The sequence below is a fragment of the Eurypyga helias genome, unplaced genomic scaffold (assembly GCF_000690775.1).
Source record: "Eurypyga helias isolate BGI_N326 unplaced genomic scaffold, ASM69077v1 scaffold7197, whole genome shotgun sequence".
NCBI lineage: Eukaryota > Metazoa > Chordata > Aves > Eurypygiformes > Eurypygidae > Eurypyga > Eurypyga helias.
The window spans coordinates 5,323-31,174 of record NW_010259717.1 but is presented as its reverse complement, the minus strand read 5'-3'; the positions used below and the strand labels follow the sequence as shown (position 1 = coordinate 31,174).

General features: G+C 38.6%; 1 protein-coding gene across 1 annotated transcript; it reads left to right on the top strand.

Annotated features, from left to right (window-relative positions):
• USP12 (ubiquitin specific peptidase 12) lies at positions 1 to 25,562 on the top strand (the record flags this gene model as incomplete). Its single annotated transcript, XM_010154743.1, has 8 exons — positions 1 to 81; positions 6,536 to 6,749; positions 10,269 to 10,495; positions 17,065 to 17,141; positions 17,340 to 17,423; positions 19,964 to 20,161; positions 22,306 to 22,384; positions 24,918 to 25,562. Coding segments are annotated over 8 exons (1,062 nt in total), but the record flags the coding sequence as incomplete, so codon positions are not given.
• Positions 25,563 to 25,852: the final 290 nt, after the last annotated feature.

Genomic DNA, 25,852 nt, shown 5'->3' with positions numbered 1-25,852 from the left:
GGCGCCAATGCCTCAGCTTTGGAGAAAGAGATTGGTCCGGAACAATTTCCAGTCAATGAGCACTATTTTGGTTTGGTTAATGTAAGTTTCAGTCTGTTGTGGTTTAACCCCAGCCAGCAGCCAAGCACCACACAGCCACTCACTCACTTTTGCCCTCCCCAGTGGGATGGGGGAGAAAACTGAAGGAAAGGACAAGGAAACTCGTGGGTTGAGATAAGAACAGTTTAATAATTGAAAGTGAATGAAATGAAATAATGATATCAATAATACTAATACTGCTATTAAGAATAATATGTAATGAAAATAATGGAAAAGAAAACAAATGATACAACTGCTTACCACCTGCCAACTGATGCCAAGCCCATCCCCAAGTAGTGAGAGCCAGAGCCGGAGAGCCTGAGAGTCAGACCAAACCTGAGCCAAACTGACCCCTGGCCCAACTCCCAACTTATATACTGAGCATGATGCCTTATGGCATGAAATGTCCCCTTGGTCAGTTTGGGTCAGCTGTCCTGGCTGTATCCCCTCCCAGCTTCTTGTAGAGAGGAAGCTGGCAACACAGGTGAAGTGTGGGAAACTGAACAAAAGTCCTTTAGTTGGCATAAACGTTGCTTAGCAACAACTAAAAACATTAGTATGCTATCAGTATTCTCAGCACAGCCAAAACATAGCCTCATACTAGCTACTGTCGGGAAAATTAACTCTATCCCAATTAAAACCAGCACACAGTCCGTAACATCATTGCTTTCAAATGCCATGAGTGGATCTGTTAAATTACAAGACTGCAACCAAGTGCATAATTAAAACACAGAAAGATATAGTCACTGAATATACATATTGAAATGTATTTCAATATTCAGTGTATTTGTTGAAATATGCTACTGAAATAATTGTTGAAATTGGACTGTGTATTTAATACTTCATTTTACTGACTGTAGGGTATTTTAAAATTATCTTCTTGCTATTAAAATGTATAAGTCTTAAAGAGAAAGCTGTTTAAAATATGTAGCTTGCAACTCATGTTATGCTAATCTAAGTGAATAAATACATTAAAAGACAAAAAATCTGTGAAAGACTGTTGGTGATATGAAGTGTTCACATCTGCTATTTGTGTTAAGATTTAAAAAAAATACTGAGCCCAGAGGAGAAAGCAGAAGTGGAAAAAACATACTGAATTGTTCAATTCCATCAGTGATTTTAAGGAATAATTTAAATTTGAATTTCTATATTACCCATGAAAAGTGTATCTTGTTAGAAATAACATTATTCTTTCTGAAGTGAAATATGAAATTATTTTCTTTATTGGGACTTCAGACAGTACATATTTAAACCAAGCTGATTTAACCAGAGCTATCATCTTGCTTTTCTTCATGAAAGGAATTATTTCTAGTGCTGTCCTACTCTAACATGTGTCTCTGCGTCTGGGTTCTTAGCACAGATGTGGTTCAGGAGTATGCAGCCCAGTATATATATATACACTGTGCAGTCAGTAAACATTCTTCCTGATAAGCTGACTGACATGCATCTCAAATGCTGTGACTAAAGTTAGTAATTTTTCTCCTTTCTCATGAAAGTTGACATACCTTGAAAATGACATGTTGTTTCTCAGGAAAGAGGAAATACAATAGTTTAACTATTAGTACTTGTTAGTTCTCTAGCAGACCTTAGGCTTTCCATCAAAGCTGTACTTATCTTTTCTCAAATCTGTTATTCTGTTGACACATAACCTGTTTTCCTAATTTCTTGTCCATGTCTGGACAGGATTTGTCTCTCTGCTCATATTTTGAAATAGATTGAATATTGTTGCTGTTTTTGTTTTCCATACAAAATGTATTAACCTTAACTTGCACATAAAATACTGGTTGATACAATTGCTGCCTCCCTGTCCCCTTTTGGATTTGAATATATCCCATGTTTTTGCCATAGAAATGCTTCCAGAGAGAGGATAAAAAACACAATACTTGAAATACTTGAAAACTTCTGGCATCTTCATAGCAATCTGAAACAGTCAGATAACCGATGTCGGATGGGTCCATCCACCTTTCCTTTTGAAAGACTGGCACTTTTAAAAGCTTGTACTGTGGACTGTGGCAATATGCAAAAGGCTTATGTTGTCTCGGCCTTGTCTTAGTTTAATAACTCCTTAGCACTTTTGGAACTGTGGCTTAGCTTAAGGCTTTGTCTTCCTCCTTGGTTATGTGTCTGTACAAACTCTTGTTAAAACGATCCAGACATTTGTACAATAAACAGATCAGTGTGAAGTGTCCCAAGCTTTTGGAATATCCAGAATAGTACTCTGGCTCCCCTCTCTTACTTGCTGTTTATATGGAGAAAAGAAGTGTTGAACACAAAAGCTGTTCTTGTCAATAATTGAACTTGTCCATGAGTGAGTTATTATTTTGCACTCATGTTTTTCTTGATTGACATCTAAAAGGACTGATTGTTTATCTTAGGACCATATAAAAGAACTCAGTTCACCAATACCTGTATTTACATTTTTACAAAATGTGTTAGCTTCTACATGCTTTATCTAATACGAAAGACCAAACTTTTAGTCTACACAGTGTATCTGTTAAAACTGTAGTAGTATACATGATATATTATGTTAAGAATTAGCAGTAAAATTGTGTTGTACACCTAATCTTGAAGTTTTACATATTTTGTACCCTTAAGAAAAATTTTAATGAAGGGCAATCTTCCTAATATAGTGAATATCAACAAATTCCAGCTTTCTGTAGTCCAGAGGGAGTAGGAAATTTGGGGGGAGATATGTCTTGTCCTCAGCCATACACGTAAGAGGCAGGCAGCTAAGATATTTGAGTGCTTTTAACTTTCTGGGTCATACAGGAATTTTGCTTATTTCAGCTTCAAATTATAGTTTTATGGGCCAAACTTACTTGAATTGTAACGAATAGTGAAATGGGATACATTAGGTATGGTGGTTGGCTAAAGGAAATTCAGTTATATTGTTGCTTGGATGGTTTTCAGATCTGTTATACAGATTGTGTTTGCTAACACAGTATGTCTGTGCCATAAATGTGTAATAAGCTTGCAGAATTTAAGTCTATCAGGAAAAGGAAAGGCAGTGACCTCCTCATGAGCAATCTATGGCCAATGGCTGTTCAGAAAGAATGACAGGGCTAATGATAATTAAAAGAAATAGTAGATAATTAGGTAATAATTTAAGAGTACCATTAGATTGAGAAGTGATAGAAATCACATTTTATGCCTTCATTGATTTCTCTGATTGTTTTATAGCAATTACAAGAAATGAAGCTCTTAGAGGTTCATTTACATTTACTACTAAATTTTTCTAATTTGTTTATCGATTTTGTTTGGCCTACCTTTGTCCAGAGTAATGGAAAAAAAAATTGAGATAATGTGGAAATCAATAGGTCTCATCTAGCTGTGTGATAGCTAGCCATTCAGGATGTCTGGAATGCAGGACAGGATTTTAGATAAAGATAATTTTGAAGTAGAGATCTCTCAACTGTAAATGTGGTGTTTATCCAGAGGCAGTGTAAAAGACGAGGAGGTAGAAACACTACCTTATCCCCTCTCCAGTTTTCTGTTAGAATCTAAGGAGGATGTGCTGAAAGAACAATTTGAGGGGTAAAAGAAGAACTAAAAAAGGGCAATTGTGGGAAGCATGTGGAAGAGCAGATGGTTGATGGGGTGTTTGGTTATGTCAGTGAAAGCTCTAAATGGAAAATTCACCTTAGGCTTGAAAGGACAATACCATTCGTTAAAGCAGCAAGAAATACCTAAGATAAGTGGTAAGATGGAAATGTTAGTATGATGCCTCATGCACATGGACGCTCAGGAATGTCAACTCTGCCTTTCATTCTTCTTTCCCCCTACAGTGTAATGAAAACTATGAAAATCTTAGTGCTTCACAAATTAAATTAATGATTTTATCCAATAAGTATGAAATAATGAACGTTTTTAATCTCGTAAGGGTTATTCTGGTAGCTCTTCAGCAGTCTACTGGACTTCTAGAGCAGCAAGTTTGGTTATTTAGTCTCTTGCAGTGGCTCTGTTTTGGAGAAATCCAATTTACTGGCATGGCCCACCACAACAAAGAAAAATTGCCGGAGCTGTCAAGGCAGCAGTGCTGGGAGGAACCCTGGTGCTGCACAGAGACAGCATTCTAAGCAGATCTGAGTTCTTGTACATCTCTTAGTCCTTTCGTAGATCTCTGTGGTCCCACAACCAAGTTTCTTCCCAGATGTGTGTTGCATTGTAACAGTGAGCTGTAAGGTTATAAGCCTTAGCGAGTGTGGGGTGGTTTTATTGCAGCTTGTCTGATTGTCTAAGTTTTTTGTTTTATTTCCACACAGGTTTGGGTATTGTAACTTTGATTTTGTAATTAAAAGGAAAAAAGAAGAAGTGTCTGTGTGTGAAACATACAGAGTGCAGTATTTTTGTGAAAGGAAATAATCTGATTTCTCAGAATTTAGAACAAAAGAACAACATGAACAGAAAAAAAAGAGAGAAAATACATTGGTTTTACTTGTCTTGGATATGTACATCTTAAGATGGTCTTCACAGAAACAAGGAGGCAAGCAATAAACCAGTTGAAAACATGGGTTAAAGTAACTCCACTCTATATAATCTCTATTACCTTCCCCTGAATGAGGTAGAGGAGTTTCAGTGTCCTGTACAGGCTGTTTAAGATACAAATTACGATGATGCTCTTACAGTTTTCTACTGTTATTTGGAGGCAGATGTCACAAGTGTTTCCTTACACAGTGCAGCGCTTACACGTCGTCTTCCAAGTGGTGTGCTTGTGGGTAAGGTGAGGGGAGAAGGAAGGTGTCTGTTGGGCAGCTCAGCAGATGCTAAGGCGGCGGCTGATGCTTCAGAGACAAAACCATCAAATTAAAACCTAATTAAAATTAATTAAATTTTCTTCAGGAGTTTGTTATCAAACAATCTTCTATTGTCTACTGTCTTTCTGAATTTAGTTGAAGAAAAGCTTTTATGAACTTAATCTGCTTGCCTTTATTTCCTACTCACAGGTCTCTAAGTTAACATACATTCATATTAAATTAATCTGAATTTTGTTCAGTATTCTGCTTCATATTTTGGTTGTCTCTCACTGCGTGTTTGCCATTCTAATCAATTTATCATCAGGCTGTTCCTTTTTAAAATTGGAATGTTATGAAATTTCTAATTTGCTGCCTTTTCATCTTTTGACACTTGCTGTAGAAATTTTAGCGCTTTTCCCATTTGATTTAATTTTAAGAACTTTCTTAGCATTTGAATGTAGGTTTCTTTTTATGCCTATTTCTAATTATAAACTCATAAATAGTTAGCTTATAGTATAAAATGTTTTGACATAAACTACAGTGTGATTTCATCTGGGAGGAAAAAAGCTATCACGACAGTATTTTCTTCCCCGTCACAGTATATTCTTAGAATTTGCTGCCCATATATGCTACTATCTTCTGTATAAAACATAAATAGGAATGTTATTTTCACACTTACAGAATGTGTGTAGTAGGTATGTGCTTCAATTTGCAGGTTGAGTGCCCGCAGCTGAAAGGTTGGATTACTTGCTGAGGGCCTGATAAAGATTTTTCTCACACTTTCGGTGCTAGATAATGGCTTTCACTAGAGGAGGGCAGCATAAAATGAGAGTGGCTCTGTCCATCGACAGCCCGTGATGCCTTCACAGAGGTGATGGGGAGGTTTGCAGTGTTGGGGTGAGCTGCAGGCTGTGTCAGCGATCACAAGACACGAGTGCCTAAGAGCTGGAAGGAGGCTGGGGAAGAGGGACATCTGGAGGGTCCTGGTACAAAGGGGCTTATGGATGCATTTCTTCCTGACTCTGCTTTCCCTCTTTCAATTCAGTGGATTTCCTTCTTCAAAATGCCCTGTTCAAGTTGTGCGTTCTTTTCCTTTCAGTCTCAATTTGAAACCACCAACTGTGCCATAGCTTTGAGTCTGGAAAAAACCTTGTTGCATTGTGTTAAGAAAACTCCTGAATGCCAATCCTGTCACCCTAAAATGAGAACTGAGTATGTAGGAACAGGTTAAAGCAGTTATTTCTGACTTTGATCACAACTAATAACACTTGGAGAATGCAATTTTGAAGTGTCTGAGAAGCTCTCAATTTACAGCTGAATTTCCTCACAGCACAAGGTCATGCTGTGCCTGTTCTTTACGGCTGTGGCTGACTTGTAGATGGGTAGATATTTTTACCTGGGCGTGTTTTGAGAGCTGTGAAATTGGAGGTATTTTTTGACCACCATTTTGACCCAAGAAAATGCAAAGATTACTAATACATTCAATTTCCAAGTGAGACAATACTATGTAGTATTGTTCAGACTTACCTAGGTGTTTCTTGTATTTACATCCACTGTACTTGTTAATCTGTTCTGAAACAGAAATATGGTTTACTATCTTGAAGTCAAGAAGAAATGACTTGCAGAAAATTTGTCACTGCTTATGCGTTCCCATACTTTGGATTTAAGTTTGCCTGTCTACAGTAATGCAATACAAGCTAATAGTTCTCTCTCTTATTTTATAGTTCGGGAATACATGCTACTGCAATTCAGTTCTTCAAGCACTTTATTTTTGTCGACCATTTCGAGACAAAGTCTTAGCGTACAAGAGTCAACCAAGAAAAAAAGAGAATCTCCTTACATGCTTAGCTGATCTCTTCCACAGTATAGCCACCCAGAAGAAAAAGGTTGGAGTGATACCTCCCAAGAAATTTATAACAAGATTACGAAAAGAAAATGGTAACTTTTTTTTCTTGTGTAATAATTATAGCAATTACGATTTAATTCTGAAGCTGACATAGTGGAATACCTACATATTTATTAGGCATGAAAGTTTTCTTGGTGCTGCAGTATAAACAAAGGTGACCCCAAAATAAGGCTGTAATCCTGGAGCTGTTTTGAAAGAGAATCCTCCTGTCTCTCTCTCTCTCTCTCTCTTTACATAGAACGGAGTGTATTGTCAGTGGCTGCTTAGGAAATTGCTTGCTAATTTTGCCTCTCTGTGAATTGTGTTTTTGTAATCAAAATTCACTGTAAAATTTTTGTTCTGTGTTGAAAAAAAATTACTTTTTGAATGCAGGAATCAGTCTCCCAAACTGAGTGTGCAGAAAGGACATCAAGAAGTCGCTGCAAGAATCTAGCTTAAAAACCCACAGATTTTTAAATTCATTTAGCATTTATACAATACTTAGCTTGACATGCTTTTTAAAGGGTTAATGAATTTTAAAATTGCTAAGTAGTTTGGGTTATTTTTTTTTTTTTAGTGTAGTTGATATCCTAAATTTCAAGAGATTTTTAGTATTTCTTGTTTCTTATCTGCAGGGCTAACTGGTCAGAATGTTTTAGAAAATAATTTGACGTTAAAATGTAAACGAAAACTTGTAATCTGCTCAATTTTGATACACTTTTATAAAAGTGTAACATATTTTTTTCAGAGAAACTAACCACAAGATTTAAATAAATAGTATGAGATACCATATTTGACACTGGTTCAGTAGGCATGTTCATACAATTGCAATCTCTCCAAGACTATCTGTGTAGACTAAAAAAGTGTTTAAATGCTGTCATGACCATCTCTGTAGTAAAAACAGGAAATAAAATTTTATAATGACATTCCTAATTTAAAGTTACCCTTACATGCAAGCTGTGAGTTATAATGATATTGTTTAAAAAAAAAATGTTCTTGGGTAATGTACAATACCTTACCTATGCAGACTAGGAAGCTGTTGTTCAGTGCTTTGGTGAGTGTACTTGAGTAAGGATGCTTGCATGTTGATACATTTACAGAAATAGCTAATTGTGTCGATGAATGTTAACTATGACAAATGTGGGGAATGGTTCGAATGGCAAGCAGAAAGTAAACCACAGGAGCCATTAAGTTTTTTTGAGAAAGTGTTCTTTTTAGTGCTTAATTATGTCGTGACACTAAAATTCAAAGTGGAAGAAAGCAGTTGGAAAACTCTTCATTAGAGAAATCAGATGTGAAAGTTCAGCTCTTGTTGGCTTTTTGTGTCTATTCGATGATAATCTCACTGTTTCTACAAATAAATGGCTAAATTGTCAGGCAGCAATTACACAGATGTCATGTATGCTATTAAGTGCTGGTTGTAAAGGCTTATAATTCTGAGCTTTCAAGAAGAGTTAGTTAAAGAATCAGGTAGGTATACAACACCGATCTAGATTCTGCTGCAGTCAGTATCTAGCTATACAGGGGTGATGACTGAGAACATAATGTTTTCAGACTACAGTGCTGCTATTCTATCTTTATTTTCACTATCTGATTACAACATACAGGTATTAATGACCTTAAAGCTTAACTGTCTGGGAAGCAGCTGCTGGCTTGAAGTCAGCTGAAGGTATACTGTTAAATTTGCTTGAATTTCTTCTAATCAGAAAGTGAACAATATGATTCTTCCATTCTGTTGTACTTAATGCTAATTTAGTGGCTGGGCACACAGCCCTGTGAGGTCTGTCATGTAATACTGTGAAGAACCTCTGAAGTGTTTTACCTCAAGAGGCTCGTAGCTCTTGTTCTGCCTTGATTTACTTGATTAAACAAAAACCTCACAGTTGGCTAGGTTCAGAGTTGAACTTACTCTTCTCAAAAACCGTGTAGTAGTTCATTAAATAAACTACTTGGTTCATACTCTTGGCTGACCTGTTGCACTACTTAACCTCTCCAAATGGTCTAGATCAACATCAAATTCTCCCTACCTTGCTAATAACTCAGGAATTTTTTTCTTCTCTATTTGAAGTTTACTCCAGGTTGCCATCAAGTGAATGATAGTAAAGCTTCCAAGTAGTAGTGCCCTTCAAAACTTGGGCTTCACTGAGTATCTTTTTCATTCATCTTTCTAGTCCTGGCAATGTGTCCCTTCACTGAAGGCTGACCTCTTAGTATATTCTTGGACTACAAGCAAATTGCAAGTTTTAATTAATTGAATTAATTGCACATTAAAAGACTTCTATGGTATTAGCCAGTGATATAGAATGCTTTTTAAATTGTCAGGTAAATTTCCTTGTAACAGTTCCCAGTCAGAGAGAAGTAACTATTACTAAATCTGATTCAATGCCTCTGTGGTTTTCTTAGTCCCATTCGTAATGTGAGGGTGTGTAGCAGCAGAGGATGTCTCGGGTTGATATACCAAGGGACTACAATAAACGATGTTTTCAGGGTAGTACCAGTTTGAACAGAAACAAGAAAAGACTTGTAAGAAAGAGAGTTCACCTTTATGCTTTAATCTGTATCATTCCTATAGATGGCAAGTATGTGCCAGTGAAACTATTCCCCTTCCACTGAATTAATCCTCAAACTAGTATGCTTAGAATTGTTGACAAACTGAGGACATGAAATGGAAAGCATAGTGAATCCATTATTATCTATTCGGCAAGTCCTCCAGCAATAAAGGTGCCACATACTCCAAACTCCAGAAGTGGTATTTCAGATCTTGAAAGACAGATCTGTTTATTATTTGAAGTCCTAATGTGAAACCTGTTTGCTCTTGCTGTGGATAGAATTTCAGGCTAATTTGATGTGGCTTCTGCAACTACTACCTGATTTAGAGCTGTGAGAAAAACAATAGTTGTTTGGAAATAATGGTGTCTTTATGTTTTTGGTCTTAATCACTGCTGGTATTGATAACATTGTGCTTATGACAGAGCAGCAGTGGATTTAAAATCCTAAAAGTGAAAATAAATAAAGCAACCTTTTCAGCATTTAATGTTCTATCACAGTAAGAACTTGAACAAAATGATGATGAAACGTTTCCTGTGGTAAGTTCTCAGTTCATGTCTGGGGAATACCTCATGCCTTTGGAGATGCCCTGTGTATCCAAGACATTGACCTAAGCTTGGCGGAGGTAGCGTAGTCCGTGTAGGAGGAGACCCAAGTCGTGGTGGACTGGCACCTTGGGGCTGGATGGGATGAGCTCTAACGTGTCTGGTGGCACTGTGTGTACACCCATGTTTAGGTCGTTGGATCATGCCCTAGTTTTCTTGCAGAAATGTTCACTCTTCTGTGAATTCTCATCAGCTGAGAGATTTCTGTGAATGTAAGCTGACCTGTCCTCCCCTCTTCCCACCCAATATGTTTTTGGCTTAGTTTATGAAGTGCGTGTTTTGGCTTGGTGTTGTGTTGTCATCAGGGATTCAGGATGTGAAATAAAGACTGGTTTTGAAATTCAACCTCTTTTAAAAACTTCTCTGTAGTGTAGCACTGATCAGTTAATTAAAAAAATCTTCTGTTGTTTTATCTTGCAGAGCTTTTTGATAACTACATGCAGCAGGATGCACACGAGTTCTTAAACTATCTATTAAATACAATCGCGGATATCTTGCAAGAAGAAAGAAAACAAGAGAAACAAAATGGCCGCCTACCTAATGGCAACATTGACAATGAAAATAACAGCCCCCCAGACCCAACCTGGGTTCATGAAATCTTTCAGGGAACATTAACTAATGAAACCAGATGTCTTACGTGTGAAACTGTAAGTCTGTATATACTTTGTACAATGAATTCTTCTTTGTTTCAGAATTTCACGTTACATGATTCATTTATCTCAACAAACTAACTGACCTGATCATCTTCTTTCTTTAGAAATATTACATTTGTATCAACATTTGCATTTTTTCTTTGTTAGAAAATCTCAGCAGCTAATGCATGAATTGAATTGTAGGAGGCAGCTTTTGGTCAACATTAGGAAAATGCCCAATTGAATTTTTGTCAGTGTGATCACAATCAACTTCAAAATTTAGATTAGGAAATTCTAAATTGATGTATTCTTAAAATCAGTGAAGCCTGCTACTTAGCAATGTGGCATTCATCTCAAATTTAATGTCCTAATAACTTAATGTCTCTGTTTTTTCTGGAGAGGGTGGTGAGGCACTGGAACAGGTTGCCCAGAGAAGCTGTGGATGCCCCATCCCTGGAATTGTTCAAGGCCAGGCTGGATGAGGCTTTGAGCAACCTGGTCTAGTGGAAGGTGTCCCTGTCCATGGCAGGGGGGTTGGAACTGGGTGATCTTTAAGGTCCCTTCCAACTCAAACTATTCTGGGATTCTATGTCAAGCTTAGAGATACATTCCATAAGTAACTATTCTGAATCAGTTTCCACTGAATTCTAGCTTTTAAATTAAAGCCCTTGAAATCAAGACACTATGATTGGCTTTTGGCACGGACAGAGTAGACTGGGATTGCCAAAGAACATAACAGTGTGCAGGAAAAGCGGTCCTTTCCTAAATGTCTGTCCACAGGAATTCTTCTAAGACCAGACCCTGAGAAATAAACTCCTTATTTGAGTTAAGCTATACTAAAATTTTCTTTGAGAATGGCTCTACAGTAAGAGGAAGCATATATTTCAGAAAGACTTATAGCTGAATTTTACCTGCTTGAGAAACAAAAAAATGCAACACAATTTGAAAATTACAGTAATTCTGTCATGGTCTATGCCTTAGATATTGTAAAAAGCTAAATTACTTTGGGTTTTGTATGACTTTTCATACCTATTTTCCTTAATTAGGTAATGCACATATTTCAGCATGACGTTGGAAAGGAGGAATTAATCAGATTAAATCTATATATTTCACATGTAATTTTCTCTGTCTTCTAGAAATATCCACCTCAATTTTAAAGAAAATAGCTTCCTAATGTGGTGTGTAATGTAACTGCAGACTTCAGTAGGTAGGGTATTTTGTGTAATTTAGGTGCTGATTTCCAGGTACTATATTTTCTTTCCTGGTAGATTTCCCCTCCCTAACAACTATTTCATGGCAACTGTCAATTGCTTCTCTTGTAGTTCTTGAACTGATCTTTTTTCTTCTTAAAACATGAGTTTAGCTTAGTCTCTTAACATGACTGACATCATTAGCTTTCCTCACTGTGGCATAGTGATTTATTGCTGTCAGGATTTTGATTTAGGTGTAGTCCTTAATACAGTTTTAAAATGCTGATGTGCTCTTTGCCAGCTTATTTTAATAGTTATCAGGACAATCACAGTTTTGAGAGTTTTACTAATAGTACTCAGTTCTCTTTTTCTGTTAGCTATTACTGAACAGGATACTCCATGTCTGTTTGCCACTCTGCCTTCTTGGACAGTTGAATTTTAAATTCAGTGTTCTATACTTACTGATTTTTAGTGTATTAGGGCCTTTGTTTTCCAAGACCTAATAATCTGGAGACTATATTATCAGCTTCTGTTTATTCAATATATCGGCTTGTGTCTAATTAAAACACACTGACCTGAAAATGAGCACTTAGAAACACATTTAGACACACTAAATGAGTAATACTACTGTGAATAGTGTCTTATTTTCAAATATAGTGAGCGTATATGATTGTTTTAATTTTTATTGGAAGCTGTTGGCATTTAGAGTCTTTCTGTGTTTAAAAATACATGTCAGGAGTACCTGACATCGCACATGTAGAAGATTGCACAGCAGTAGTGGATGAATTAGTGCTTCTTAATGATAAACAATAATTTTAGTATATTTTTTAAATTTAAATTTAGAATTTAATGCATATGTAAATATAAAACATAATATATCTAAGTGAGAACGATTGTCTTCTCACTGGCCAAACCTACTCAATGTTCCTAAAACCAGCATAGCAAGATTTTATTCTAATTTCAGTTCTACTCATTACAGAATTAGCCCATCATTAGCCCATCTTTAAGATAAAAACTTAACTGACTAAAGATTTATCCTCTGTTTAAGTATGGACAGCGTTAAAGAGTCATATGATTCCAAAGATTTGTGCTGTGGGCCAAAGCACACTATGAACCGAATAGGTTACAAAACAGATTTTAAGTTTTCTTTACATGTTCTTAATGTGATTTCTTGTTATGATGCTTTTCCCCTTCCTTGACAGAGGCAGTATGATGAAATGAATGTTATAGAAATTATCTAGAAGTTCATTGGGTTTACGGATTTAAGGAAAGAATAGCAGTAAACCAGAAAATAATGTTATGGACTTAATTAAGATTAAATTTGAAATGGCTGAATTTAGGCAGTACTTCTTCCGAAAAAATAGGAAATTGTCTTGGGTCAGAAGCACCAAACAAATCTCTACCATTTTTCTCCAGCTGATGGTCTTGCTCTTGTGTTCAAATGGCTCTACAAGGCATGAAATCATTTGGCTCCATTGTACTTTGGACTGAGAGAAAGCAGTAAGGAAAATCTCAGTGGTCTGTCTTACTGGAAGGAGTACTATGGAAGCCTTAGCTATGTCCAACATTTTTGTTCTTCCTTTTTAAAAAAGCAGACAAACAAACAAAAACCACAAGATAAATCATGCCCTTTGTTTCAGCTTCATTTAAAAATAGTTTTTGTCTTAGCACACATGGGAGCCTCCAGTTGCAGAAACCTTTTTGTCAGTGAGCTGATTCACATTGCTAGGGAAATTCCATACTGAAAGAAATACAGATTCTGTGAGTGTTACAGTTTTCTGTTTTGTGTGGCATTGGTCATCAGAGTACAGCTGAGCTGTTTGTGTGCAGATTATGTCCTTGATGTGAGAATGACATAGCCAGGATGTTGGAACACCAAATTCTTCACTGCTATTCAGAAGCTTCTATTGGGACCACTCTGATGGCATTTGGAACATATCAGGGCTTGATGCTGCAAGCAAACAGGTTTTCTAACTGTGTCCATCTTTTCTTTCATTCTCTAGGTGATTGAAGTATATAGCATTGTTGACTTAGCCTAGGGAATTTAGTGATGTTTATTTGAAACAAAAACCTCTACAGCATTGGTGGGGGCAGGTTGGTTAGAATGGAGGGTGACCTTTTTTAATCCTTTCCTTTTTTTCTAAATTAAAACAGAGTGAGTTAATGTTGGGGAAAAAAAGTACTGTTCAAATACTGATGTTCAAAATACCTTAAATAATAAGAATAGCATTTTCTAAATTATCAACATAGATGGAAAAAATCCACTTGGCTATTCTTTCAATGGACTGGCTAACCTTAGAGAGGTTCTTTAGGGCAGGATAGAATCCTAGAATGGTTTGGGTTGGAAGGGACCTTAAAGACCATCTAATTCCAACCCCCCTGCCATGGGCAGGGACACCTACCACTAGACCAGGTTGCTCAAAGCCTTGTCCAACCCGGCCTTGAACATTTCCAGGGATGGGGCATCCACAGCTTCTCTGGGCAACCTGTTCCAGTGCCTCACCACCCTCTCTGATTATCAGTATCATCAATATTATTACTAAGAATGGGAGAATTCCTTTTGTGAACTTCTGGTTTCAGTACCAATCTCTTTTTAACCAAGTTAACACATCCCTTTCCTCTTCTCCATCTCCTCCCTGCCCTTACAGCTTCTGAATGGGATAAAGCTGCCTGTGAAATCTTTATTGTTTTATGGAATTTTGTTTGATTAGACCAGGAGAGGAAGAATTACCTAATTGCATGTCTGAATAACACAGATCACGTGACTCCTTAATTCCAGCTGTCCTAGCTGAAGACTGCAATAAAGTATTTTCTAGAACAGATTCTTTATTTTCCTGAGCCATTCTTAATCCCCAGGCTAAGATGATTTTGACCTTGAGTATAAACTCAAGTTTGAGGATTCCAAAACTGGCATGCAACGGGATATTTTGAAGAATTGACCACAGAACTAACATGTACTACATCCCTGAAGACAGGAAATGTGGAGCAGGTGGCACTTCTTTTCCCCCCACCCTAAAAAAAGTCTTAGAAGTTTTTCATATATGTTCTGTGCCCTCTTTAAAAATATAAACATTACACTTCAGCATTTAAATGATGTTGTAGATGTGATGTATATTGGCATAGTAACATTTTTTGTACATGTATGCTTATTCTTAGAAAGATTAGGTACAGAAGAGTGGGAGGAATCCTTCCTCAGTCCTCTCACAGACATTAACAGAAGCTTTTACCTTGGTTTCGTAAGTTTTTGGATTTGCCCTGTGGTATTAATTCTAAAAAATAGTTGCCTTGACCACCTGTATCTTTCTTTTAACTCTCCACATATGCTGCCCTTAGGAACTGTCTGTTTTTCGTCTCAGAGAACAACTTTCCAAATTTGTTTTTATTCTGAGTTGAAAAGGGAACATAAATCTTCTGTCTTTTACGGATCACCTTACATTAGTTCTCCTGTAGCTGTTTAACTTTTCCTGCTTTCAATCAAGAAACTGCAGCCTGGTTTGCTAAAAGCATATACTTTTGTACCTCGGAGTCGTAAAAGGCAGAGGACATTCCTGTCAGTGGCATTGGGTGTCTCTAGATACTGAGAGGAAACACTAGCAGACGAAAGTTAAGGTTGCAGATTCATATTTCCTAAAGGTTTTAAGAGCATAGTTGATTTTTAGGGCAGCTGTGGATTTTTTCTGTCACCGTTTTTCAGGATTTGTGGTAGAATTTATTCTCTGCTTCTAGGAATTTCTTTTTTACTTTAATTGTTATTATTGCGTTTTTGTAAGAAATGGCTGTGCACTATTCTGACTCTGTCAGACCCAGTCCTAAGCTGTCATTTGCCAACAAATTTGCTATCATTTAATAGTATGAATCTAGCTGAGAAGAAAATTCAAGATACTTGTGCTCTTTATTAGTGTGGTGGGTTGACCCTGGCTGGAGTCCAGGTGCCCACCAAAGCTGCTCTGTCACTGCCCTCCTGAGCTGGGCAGGGGAGAGGAAATACAAGGAAAAGCTCATGGGTCAAGACAAAGTCAGGAAGGGGTCACTCACCAGTTATGGTCATGGGCAAAACACTCGACTTGGGGAAGAAGAACCAATCTAATCAGAGAGGGATAATGAGAGATAAAACCCCAGATCTTAAAACCACCTTCCCCCACCTTTCCCTTCTTCCCAGGCTCAGCTTTGCTCCCAATTTCTCTACCTCCTCTTCCTAAGTGGCATAGGAAGATGGGGAATGGGGGTGGTGGTCAGTCCATCACACACTGTCTCTGCTGCTCCTTCCTCCTCAGGGGAGGATCCTCACACTCTGCCCCTGCTCCAGCCTGGGGTCCCTCCCACGGGAGAGAGTCCTCTATGAACTTCTCCGATGTGAGTCCTTCCCATGGGCTGCAGTTCTTCACAAACTGCTCCAGCGTGGGTCCCTCCCATGGGGTGTTGTCTTTCAGGCCCCCTGGGGATCCCAGCTCCTGCCAGCAAACTTGCTCCACCCTGGGCTCCTCTCTCCATGGGGTCACAGCTCCTACCAGGAGCCTGCTCCAGCGTGGGCTGCCCACGGGGTCACAACCTCCTTCAGGCATCCCCCTGCTCTGCCGTGGGGTCCTCCCCGGGCTGCAGGTGGGTGTCTGCTCCCCTGTGACCCTCCATGGCTGCAGGGGCACAGCTGGCCTCACCATGGGCTGCACCACGGGCTGATGGGGAATCTCTGCTCTGGTCCTTGGAGCATCTCCTCCATTGACCTTGATGTCTGCAGACATTGTGTCTTACATATTCTCATTCCTCTCTCTGGCTGCAACTGCTGTTGCGTAGCAGGTTTTTTTTTCCTTGTCAAACACGTTATCCCAGAGGCCCTACCACCGTCTCTGATGGGCTCAGCCTTGGCCAGCGGTGGGTCCATCTGGGAGCCGGCTGGCATTGGCTCTGTTGGACACAGGGGCAGCTTCCAGCAGCTTCTTACAGAAGCCACCCCTGTAGACCCCATGGCTACCAAACCTGGCCACACAACCCAAATACAATTAGGGATGCTGTGATAGGCAACTTTTAGTTGGAGAGAATCATTGGGGAAGAACAGAGGTGCGAACAACAAATAGAAGAATCCCAGTGATAGCATTCTTTTGATAAGAGTGAGTTGTAGAAGACACTTGGCATTAATACTTTTGGGCTGAAACCACAGCATAATGGCAAGTGGCGTTGTGTACCCCCCACAGACACATATGTGCTTCTCTCTTGCCGAACAAAATCAGAAACAGAGATCTAGCAAATCTCCAAAATAGAAAGGACACTTGGAACAATTTCAAAAAGGCTGTTATAAGGTAAAAGATTAATTCTGTCAATAGAAAATGGTACTGAAAAACAGAGGTAAATTGGTACAACTTGTTTTAACTATAATCTATTGGTTCTTTTTTCTTGCAGATCAGCAGCAAAGATGAAGACTTCTTAGACCTTTCAGTTGATGTGGAGCAGAATACTTCAATCACTCATTGTTTAAGGTAGATGCAAAAATGTGAATTTTCATAATTTGTCTCCTATGTGTTACCTAGAAAGCAGGAGGTAAAACTAAAAGCTCACAAGCTTAGCAAATTTTAGTTTATATAGACTTAAGAGTACAAAATTGTTTATATTGTACCTGTTTACGTGTATATTTCCGATAAGAAACTAGTATCTATAGCTTTTTTTTTTTTTTTCAGGGGTTTCAGCAATACAGAAACTCTGTGCAGTGAATACAAATATTACTGTGAAGAATGTCGCAGTAAGCAAGAAGCACATAAAAGGTACATCAGACTCAGGGAGGGGAAAAAAAAATAACACGAGTTTTTAATGAAAATACTCTCGTATTTCCTTGTGTGCGTGTATGAAGCAGGGGGAAAACATTCTTTTTCCCTTCATTTTTCTCACTCTTTGTCCACTTAAGTAACCTGGTTGCGTTCCTCTTGCTTGAATTCAATGGGCCTGCTTCCGTGAGTGACAAGAACGCATGCAAAGCATGTGGGGACTCCTTTCATCATTATTTGTTTTACGAACGAGAAAAAGAATGGTCTTAAGACCAAGAATAAGTTAAAAGTACAAGTTAAAACAAACTTCCCAGTGACTAATCAAAGATTATGAGTAATGATGAAAAGTCACTGATTTCACATGACTTTTTAAACTTGGGTTTGTCTTAATAATAAAACAATTTTTCCAATTGCTGTAAGAATCAGTTTGATAGCACTTTTTTTCTGATTCAGTCAGAATGAGGCTTGTAATTTTTTTAATTAACTGAGCTTCTCGTTTCTTACAAGTGCCTAATTAGTTGTGATAAACTTCTGCTTCACAGTGCTCCTGAAAAGCCTCATGGAAGCTCACAGAAGCTCCACGGAAGCCTGAAATTCATTATGTTTAAAACCAATTCTCGCAGCCTAATAATTCTTCTGGTCTTGTTTACACCTTTGAAAAACCTCTGATTTTGTGTACCGTGTGGTATTTATTACTGGAGACGGCGTTTGGTTGAAGGGATGGGAACACTGTCATGCTCTACTGGTTATACCACTGATTCTGGTTGTTTGGTTTACCACAGATTCAGCACGTGGCTTTTGGCATATCTCATCTGCAGAGTCTGCCTGCACATGTTGCCTAAGCTTACTAATTGGTGTGTATGAGAGGGTTGTGAAGCCAGGTCTGTCCTGTTGTTTTTTGTTGCCTTAGCTGTTTTTCTGTGTGGGAGGTAATATATCGGTCAGGGATCATAAGCTCTGTTGACACAGCTTGTATTGGAAGGTGTCCCTGCCCATGGAAGAGGGGTTGGAACTTGAGGGTCCCTTCCAACCCAAACCATTCTGTGATTCTGTGACATAAACCTGTACTGTAGGCACTGCCATCTTGGCAAAACACAGCTTTTATTGTTTCTATTCTGCTTTTCACGTGAGGCTTAGGTTCAGTTTCATGACAGTAAACATTTTCTTCCACCTCTGTAACATGGAGCTTATCTGTGATAGTGTCTACTCAACTAGCAGAGGGGTTGCACCAAATTTCTTCACCAGTGAAAGAGCTCCTATTATCAAAGCCAGTTGCATTATAAAAAGAGGACTTTCATTTTGAAAAAAGCAACAGAGCAGAAATTATATGTGTTTCTCAGTAATAAAATAAAAATGTAACTCTGCTAAAAATAGTTGCTTCTGTCAGCTTCCTGCTCTTCTCCATCTTTTTTCATTTCTTAGTTCCCTTGTGGGCCATGGTGAAAATTTGAGTCTAGCAGGGTTTCTTACTGGTTACTATCAGTCTAAATTTAATGAGAAAAAGGGAAGGAAGGTGAGTTTTCAAGGATTTTTGTCCCCAGCTCCCTCTTTTTGAAAAATGATTGTCTTGTACAAGCATATTTCCTGACGTTCTGAAAATATGGTTTTGGTAGACATGTCTGGGCTGTATTGTTGAGACTTTTGAGCTACCTTTCGGGGCTGAAGGCAGTTTGAAAAATTCAGCACAGTGCTGATCTAAGGCCGTTAGCTGTTCCAGGAAGCAGAGCATTCTAGCTCGGTTGCCGTGTTAGTACCGGCAGATTTATTGCTCGGAGAGTGGAAGTCTGCGTGTTATGCCAGGCCAGCTGTGGTTGGCAGATGAAGGTTTCGTAGGCACTGATGCAAGATGTCAAAACCTCAAACTCTGGGAAAAGGGCCAGTGATGCCTCAGTAAAACTACATTATCACTTTCTGGTTTTGACTGCCATGAAATAATGCTACAACATTTGTACAAAATTACTGTGCTAGAGCACAGCATTGTCGTGTTTGGGTAGCATGAGGTGAGTAACAGTGGGCTGTTTTGTATCCCTTGGAATGTTAAATGAATGGCTCAATCTGAAAACTTGGAGTAGTACATATGTGACAAAGTGGTGTAACAAAGCTTATTTTAAAAAGCTTGTTTGACTTTGCCAATTTACTGAGAAATTTCAACTGGAACAAGATCTCTGGAAGAACTTTGTTCCAATACCTCCACTGTATACCTACTGGGATCTAGGTTTTGCTTTTAGAAATTCAGGAAAGATAGGGGTAGGTATGGTTAAAAACTGAGTTCTGCTCTATGCAGTCCTTTTGCCTGAATTATTATGTGGGTTCATCATGGCTGTTATATATTACAGCTTATTATTTTTAATACATCTGCAATTCTCAGTTGTTAAAATCCACCTTTAGTTTAGCAACATGGGACATACTTGTTAAACAGCTGATTATTTGAGCTGCTTTTTAAAAGTTTTAAAGACTTGAGTAGGACAGGTTTCCTTTTTGATATCAACAGTATTTTGGATGGATATTGGAAATATTGTTGTTCTTGTTGTTTTTTCCAGGATGAAAGTAAAAAAGCTGCCTATGATTCTAGCTCTCCATTTGAAGAGATTTAAATATATGGATCAGCTGCATCGATACACAAAACTCTCTTATAGAGTAGTTTTTCCTTTAGAGCTTCGTTTATTTAACACCTCAGGAGATGCCACCAATCCTGACAGAATGTATGACCTTGTTGCTGTGGTAGTTCATTGTGGAAGGTAATAACTGTTTTACACATGGGATTTTTCTGTAAGCGTGTCTGTGTTTAAAACAACAAACCACCCGGTCTCACATAACTCTGATAGCATTTAAAGACCTCTTAAAAGAAAAGTTTCTGAGGAAAGAAAGTATTGTGGGGAGATGCTGACAGAACGTATGGCTTTGTTGCTGTGACAGTTCATTGTGAAAAGTAGTAACAATGGATTTTGCATCACAGATCTTTGTATGAATTTAACTATGTGTAAAAAAACCCTCCAAAATACACAGTACCATGTAACTTCAGTGATATTTATCCATATATTATGAGTTTTGTTGATTAGTTTGTTTCCTTGCTTTCAAAACATGACTCTTAGATTTGCATTTGATTTTGCTATATTCAATATGTTCTTGTGGCTTCAGGTGTTAAAATCAGCACTGCTCTACAAACTACTTACTGGGCAGATAAAAGCCCCGAAGTGGAAAATGAAGATGAAATATCTAAAATTATAGAATAATTTACATTGTGAACACAGCTACTTAAAGCTTAAAGTAGGGCTAACTTTGACCTTAGATTAGGTTGCACTGGGCTCAGTTTCATGACAGGAATGCTGATTTCGCTGCCTCTTTGGGTAATTTGTTACTGTCCATCAGTGTTGTCACAGTGTTCCCCCACCCACTTGTTTGGCCAGAATTTCCCTTGCTGCTGTTTGCAACCACTGCCTCTTGTCCGTTCACTGTGAATTTCTGAGAAGAGCCTGGCTCTGATTTCTTTGTAACTCCTCTTTTTTGGGTAGTGGAAGGCAACAGTTGATTCCTCCTTTAGTGTTCTCCAGGCTGACTAGAGCCAGCTCCCTCAGCCTCTCTTCATCCATCTGGTGCTGTTGCATGTAGTGGCCTGCCACTGGACTTCCTCCAGTTTATCAGTCTCTCCCTCCAACTGACGAGGTCATGGCTGGAATCCCATGTTCAGTTCTGGGTCCCGGAATGCAGAGTGGCGGGGATCATCACTGCTGGCTCCGCTCTTACAGTACAGCCCTGCCTATGCTCAGCCCTGTCACCAAAAGGATGCGCTGCTGGCTAAGAGCTCATCTTGTTGTGACCTCCTGGGCCCGTGTAGCCAGTTGGTTTGCAGCTGGTGCTGTTGGCTGGAGTGAGTCTGGCACAAGACTTTGCGTTCGTACTTGTTAAACTTCATGAAGATCTTAGCAGCCCATTCTTCCAACTTTTTGATGTCCTTCAAAACAACAGATGTTCTGTCTAATTCTGACCATTTCTGTCTCCCTTATTCTGCAGCCTTGGGAACTTATCTGTTCTCAGAGACATGGCAGATGAACCCTGTTTTCATTGGGTTGTGTGATTTGGTACGCAGACATGTCCCTCACAGATGGCAACATTCTCTTCCTGAACTAGACATGAAAATTGTCTGAGTGCTGTCAGCCGGTTAAGGCATTCCCAGAACTGCTTTAACTGGTTGTCCGCTTCCAGCTGGAAGGTTCAGCTGTTTCAGAAAGTATGTTATTTCCTTATGTGAAATCTGATTAGAAATAGGACACTTTTTAAGGGTGAGAGTTTTTCCTGTCAGTGTTGTGGAGAAATTTCTTGTCTGCCATAATCTGAAGAGCTGTGCTTTGTAACAGTTTTAATTTAATTGGGAGCCCTTCTTATTGCTGTGAGGATTCTTGAGACTTTGAAACTGTCAGTTTAATTCAGTTTTTGTTTACAGTGGAGCAAGTAAAGAGATTCCTGGTTGAGACTCTACATGAACAACAGCTCCACAGCTTTTTCTTTGAGGATTAGTGATAGTGTGGGATCTGTTCTGTCCCTATGAAACATCAGGATGCTTTCTTGCTTTCACTTCTCTGTCTCTGTATTTTTTTTAATTTATGTTTCCAATGCCTTTGCTGCTTATTCCTCATTTGAAATTATAATCCTTTTATTTTTTTAGCACAGTATTAAGTGTAGAGATAAGTGAGACTCTATTATGAAGATGATGTCAGCGGAGGCAAAAAAAGAAAAGAAACATACGAACAGAAATTGTAGTGGGTAGCCATTTTAATTGCTGTGAGCACTGCTTTTGTATAAGAAAAAGAAACCAATTGAATGAAATACGTTTCTACATACGTTTGTGTTATTGTCTGTGTTCTTTTCTAATTGTATTTTACAGTGGCCCTAACAGAGGACATTATATTGCGATAGTGAAGAGTCATGATTTTTGGTTGCTTTTTGATGATGATATTGTTGAGGTAAGTTTTGGGTAACCCTGGACTTTTCTCACACCAACCAGAGTGCATGCAGCCCCCCTCTTGTTTATATGATTACTTAAAGTAAAAGAACGAGTATGCTAATGAAAAGAGGGTTAAACACCAGTGTAAATCAGCAATAACTGTGAGTGCAGAGCTGCGCCTTATACTTGGACTGTACGATGACTTGAATTGCATTTTGGGTTTTATCCTTCTTAAAAGAAGCATCTTTGTTTATGGCCAGTGTCTTTCACCTTTGTTTAATAAGCTACTCCTGTGGCCAGAAGACATGGCAGGTAAAGGTATAGATAAATTGGGTTTACTGCAGCTTTTTTCTGAGGGCAGTTTGTTGGAAGAAGCCATTTGTTCATATTTTCTAGGAGCTTATGATTTAATGGAATGATTTAACAGATCAGTCTGATAGTCTGTTGTATCAAGTATCCTGGGTTGTTTCAGATGAAGGTGTAACAAAGACTGAAATAGGCAGGAACTTCAGATTTTTGAGATTTCACCCTAAAATTCAAAAGTTAATCCCTGAAACATGAGCCTTTTGATTCTGATGACATTCTTGCTTATATCAGCCATGCTTCCAGGAATTACTCTTATCTTGAAGAAAAAAAAAGTTTCTAACTAATTTCTTGGAACAGCGGAATTCCCTTCACTGGTTTTATCTTTTCTCATCTTTGTTTCCTCTGTTATCTTTTGTTCTTTATTGAGAGAAAGAGCAGAAACTTCTGGTGTCCTTATATCAGCTCAGTTTTTTTGCTTGCTCTGTCATCTGCTTATGCATGAACAGAAGTATGATTGTCCTGCCCAAGTGCTTTTCCTGACTTCAATTGAATTCATTAAAACTATGAAACGAACAGTTTACATTTTCTTTACAACACACAAAATGCATAACTAGAAAGAAAAATGAGTGAGGCAGGTATTGGACTCACCCTGACAATTATCAGTGTGAGTCAAGGGTATTGAAGAGCTCTTCTCTCCAAGCCACATTATGGATGGTTTATCACACAGGAAATGACAAACATGGAAATACACAGAGCTGTTGGAAAGTAAAAGGATTGCTTCTGTGTCTTATCAAGATACACAGTAAATTGAAAAGTCTCATTAGGGTCAAAAGGTCACTTTCCTCCAAGGAAAACAGAGCACTGTAGTAGACCGGTTGGAGCGAGTCCAGAGGAGGCCACGAAGATGCTCAGGGGGCTGGAGCCCCTCTGCTCTGGGGACAGGCTGAGAGAGTTGGGCTTGTTCAGCCTGGAGAAGAGAAGGCTCCAGGGAGACCTTATAGCGCCTTCCAGTACCTGAAGGGGCTACAAGGAAGCTGGGGGGGACTTTTTCCAAGGGCCTGTAGTGACAGGACAAGGGGTAACGGGTTTAAATTGAAAGTGGGGAGGTTTAGATTAGATACCAGGAAGAAGTTCTTCACCGAGAGGGTGGTGAGGCACTGGCACAGGTTGCCCAGAGAAGCTGTGGATGCCCCATCCCTGGAAGTCTTCAAGGCCAGGCTGGATGAGGCTTTGAGCAACCTGGTCTAGTGGAAGGGGTCCCTGCCCATGGCAGGGGGGGTGGAACAAGATGATCTTTAATGTCCCTTTCAACCCAAACCATTCTATTATTCTAGGATCTCATATAATTTCACAGCTATCAGGGACAATCTCTCTAGTTCCAAAGCAATAACATCTGGCAGTAATTTTTTTTCCCCCCTCTTAGCCCCTCTAAAGAGGAAAGAATCTTCTGTTCTTGAATCTGAAACATCTCATTGACTCTTAGGCCTATGATTCATCAAGTTGCAATTGCTCACTCCTTCCTGAGAGAGGTTTTATTCCGAATAGTGGGAATGAGATTAAATAAAATCTGCTTAAGCGAAGGAAGGTTTATCTTTCCACCTTTTTTGTTGTTTGCAGCCTAATTGCCTTTGATTTAAAATGTGTCAAGAGAGCTTGTTTTCCGTTTCAGTTTTTTTTGTAGCTGAAAATGATAATGAAATGCAGACAGTACTCTCTTCACACTCTCAACAGAAGTTTTGCGTCTTTCCCCAGAACTCTTGGTTATAGGAGGCTTTCCAAGCTAACAGTTTCTCAAGCAAGTGTCCTGTGTGAAAAACTTAGATAAAGTCAAGACTTCAATCTCTGCCTTCTCCTTACTCTCCTCTGCACTTGGTTGGCTTACGCTGCTTAGATTTAGAAACGATAGTTTATACTTATCATAGTGATAGAAAGTCTCAACGGTATATTGTTGTCTTTAAAACTTTCCTGTGTGAAATTTGCTCAAGGAAGGCACGTAAGATTGCACTCAGAGTAGGTTCACTTGATACCTAAAAATTCATATGTAAGATATATGTAGCCTATACCCTCTGTGCAGTTGATGGCAGAGGGGAAACCAAAACGTAACAAGTTTAAGAATTACTTGGATTTTATTACTTTATGTAATGATGTGAGTGTTATTTTTGTTTGACGGTAGTTTTTAGAGTGGAACTTATTGTCATGTATATGCAAGATGTTCTTACTTTAAATTTTTGGGTTTTTACATACAGAAAATTGATGCACAAGCTATTGAAGAATTCTACGGGTTGACATCAGACATCTCGAAGAACTCCGAGTCTGGTTACATCCTCTTCTATCAGTCTCGGGATTGAGGGGGGAACTGTAGTGAAGAGAGATGTTCATGCCTCACGTCTTCTCTATCTCGGAATGGAGCAAGCACTGAAAAAAAAAAAGGAAAGCAGGGAGCTCCAGGGGCAGTAGCACAGTTTGCACACAACTAAGCAAAGAGTTTGGGATTCTTAAAACCTTTGTATCATTTTCATTTTATTTGCTCAGGTATCATGCTGACTACGCATCTCCACTGCATCCCATAAGCAAAAAGAGAGATACCAGCCACTCTTGCAGGAGCTTTCCGCTAGGTAGTACTATCTCTGCGGTCCTAATTCAAAGCTCATTAAGGTCACTGGAGAACCTTTCGTGGACTTCAGTGGAATTTGGATACTGCACTGCCAGATTGGTGCAATAGGAGCATTAGAAATCTGTATTTTATACAACCTTGGTGTATAAAAGGTAAAGGACTCTTTGTTTCCTGTGCTTAAGTTTAAAAGAATGAGGTTGGGAGGGTTAACTTGTAAGCAAGAAGATGTGTCTGGGCCCAACACAATTGCCTTCTTGATGGTAGTCGTTTAACTGAAGATATAAACTGGTGTCAGGGGGGCAAGTATGTTTTGCTTCTCTGAAGAAGCTTACGTTATTTATAATGTATGATCGGGAACAATCAGTCAAGATTATGGCTTTTAATCTCCGTATGGGGAAAGATTTGGTTTGTAATAGTTTATTTTTATTTATAAATTATTGTAACTTAGGATCTTGTGTATTGTCCTTTATTCTAACAAGTATTGGAAACTTTATGTATTAATTTGAATTAAAACTAATTATGTTGAAATGTTAAACAAGAGCCAATAGAAATTGTAAAAACAATGCC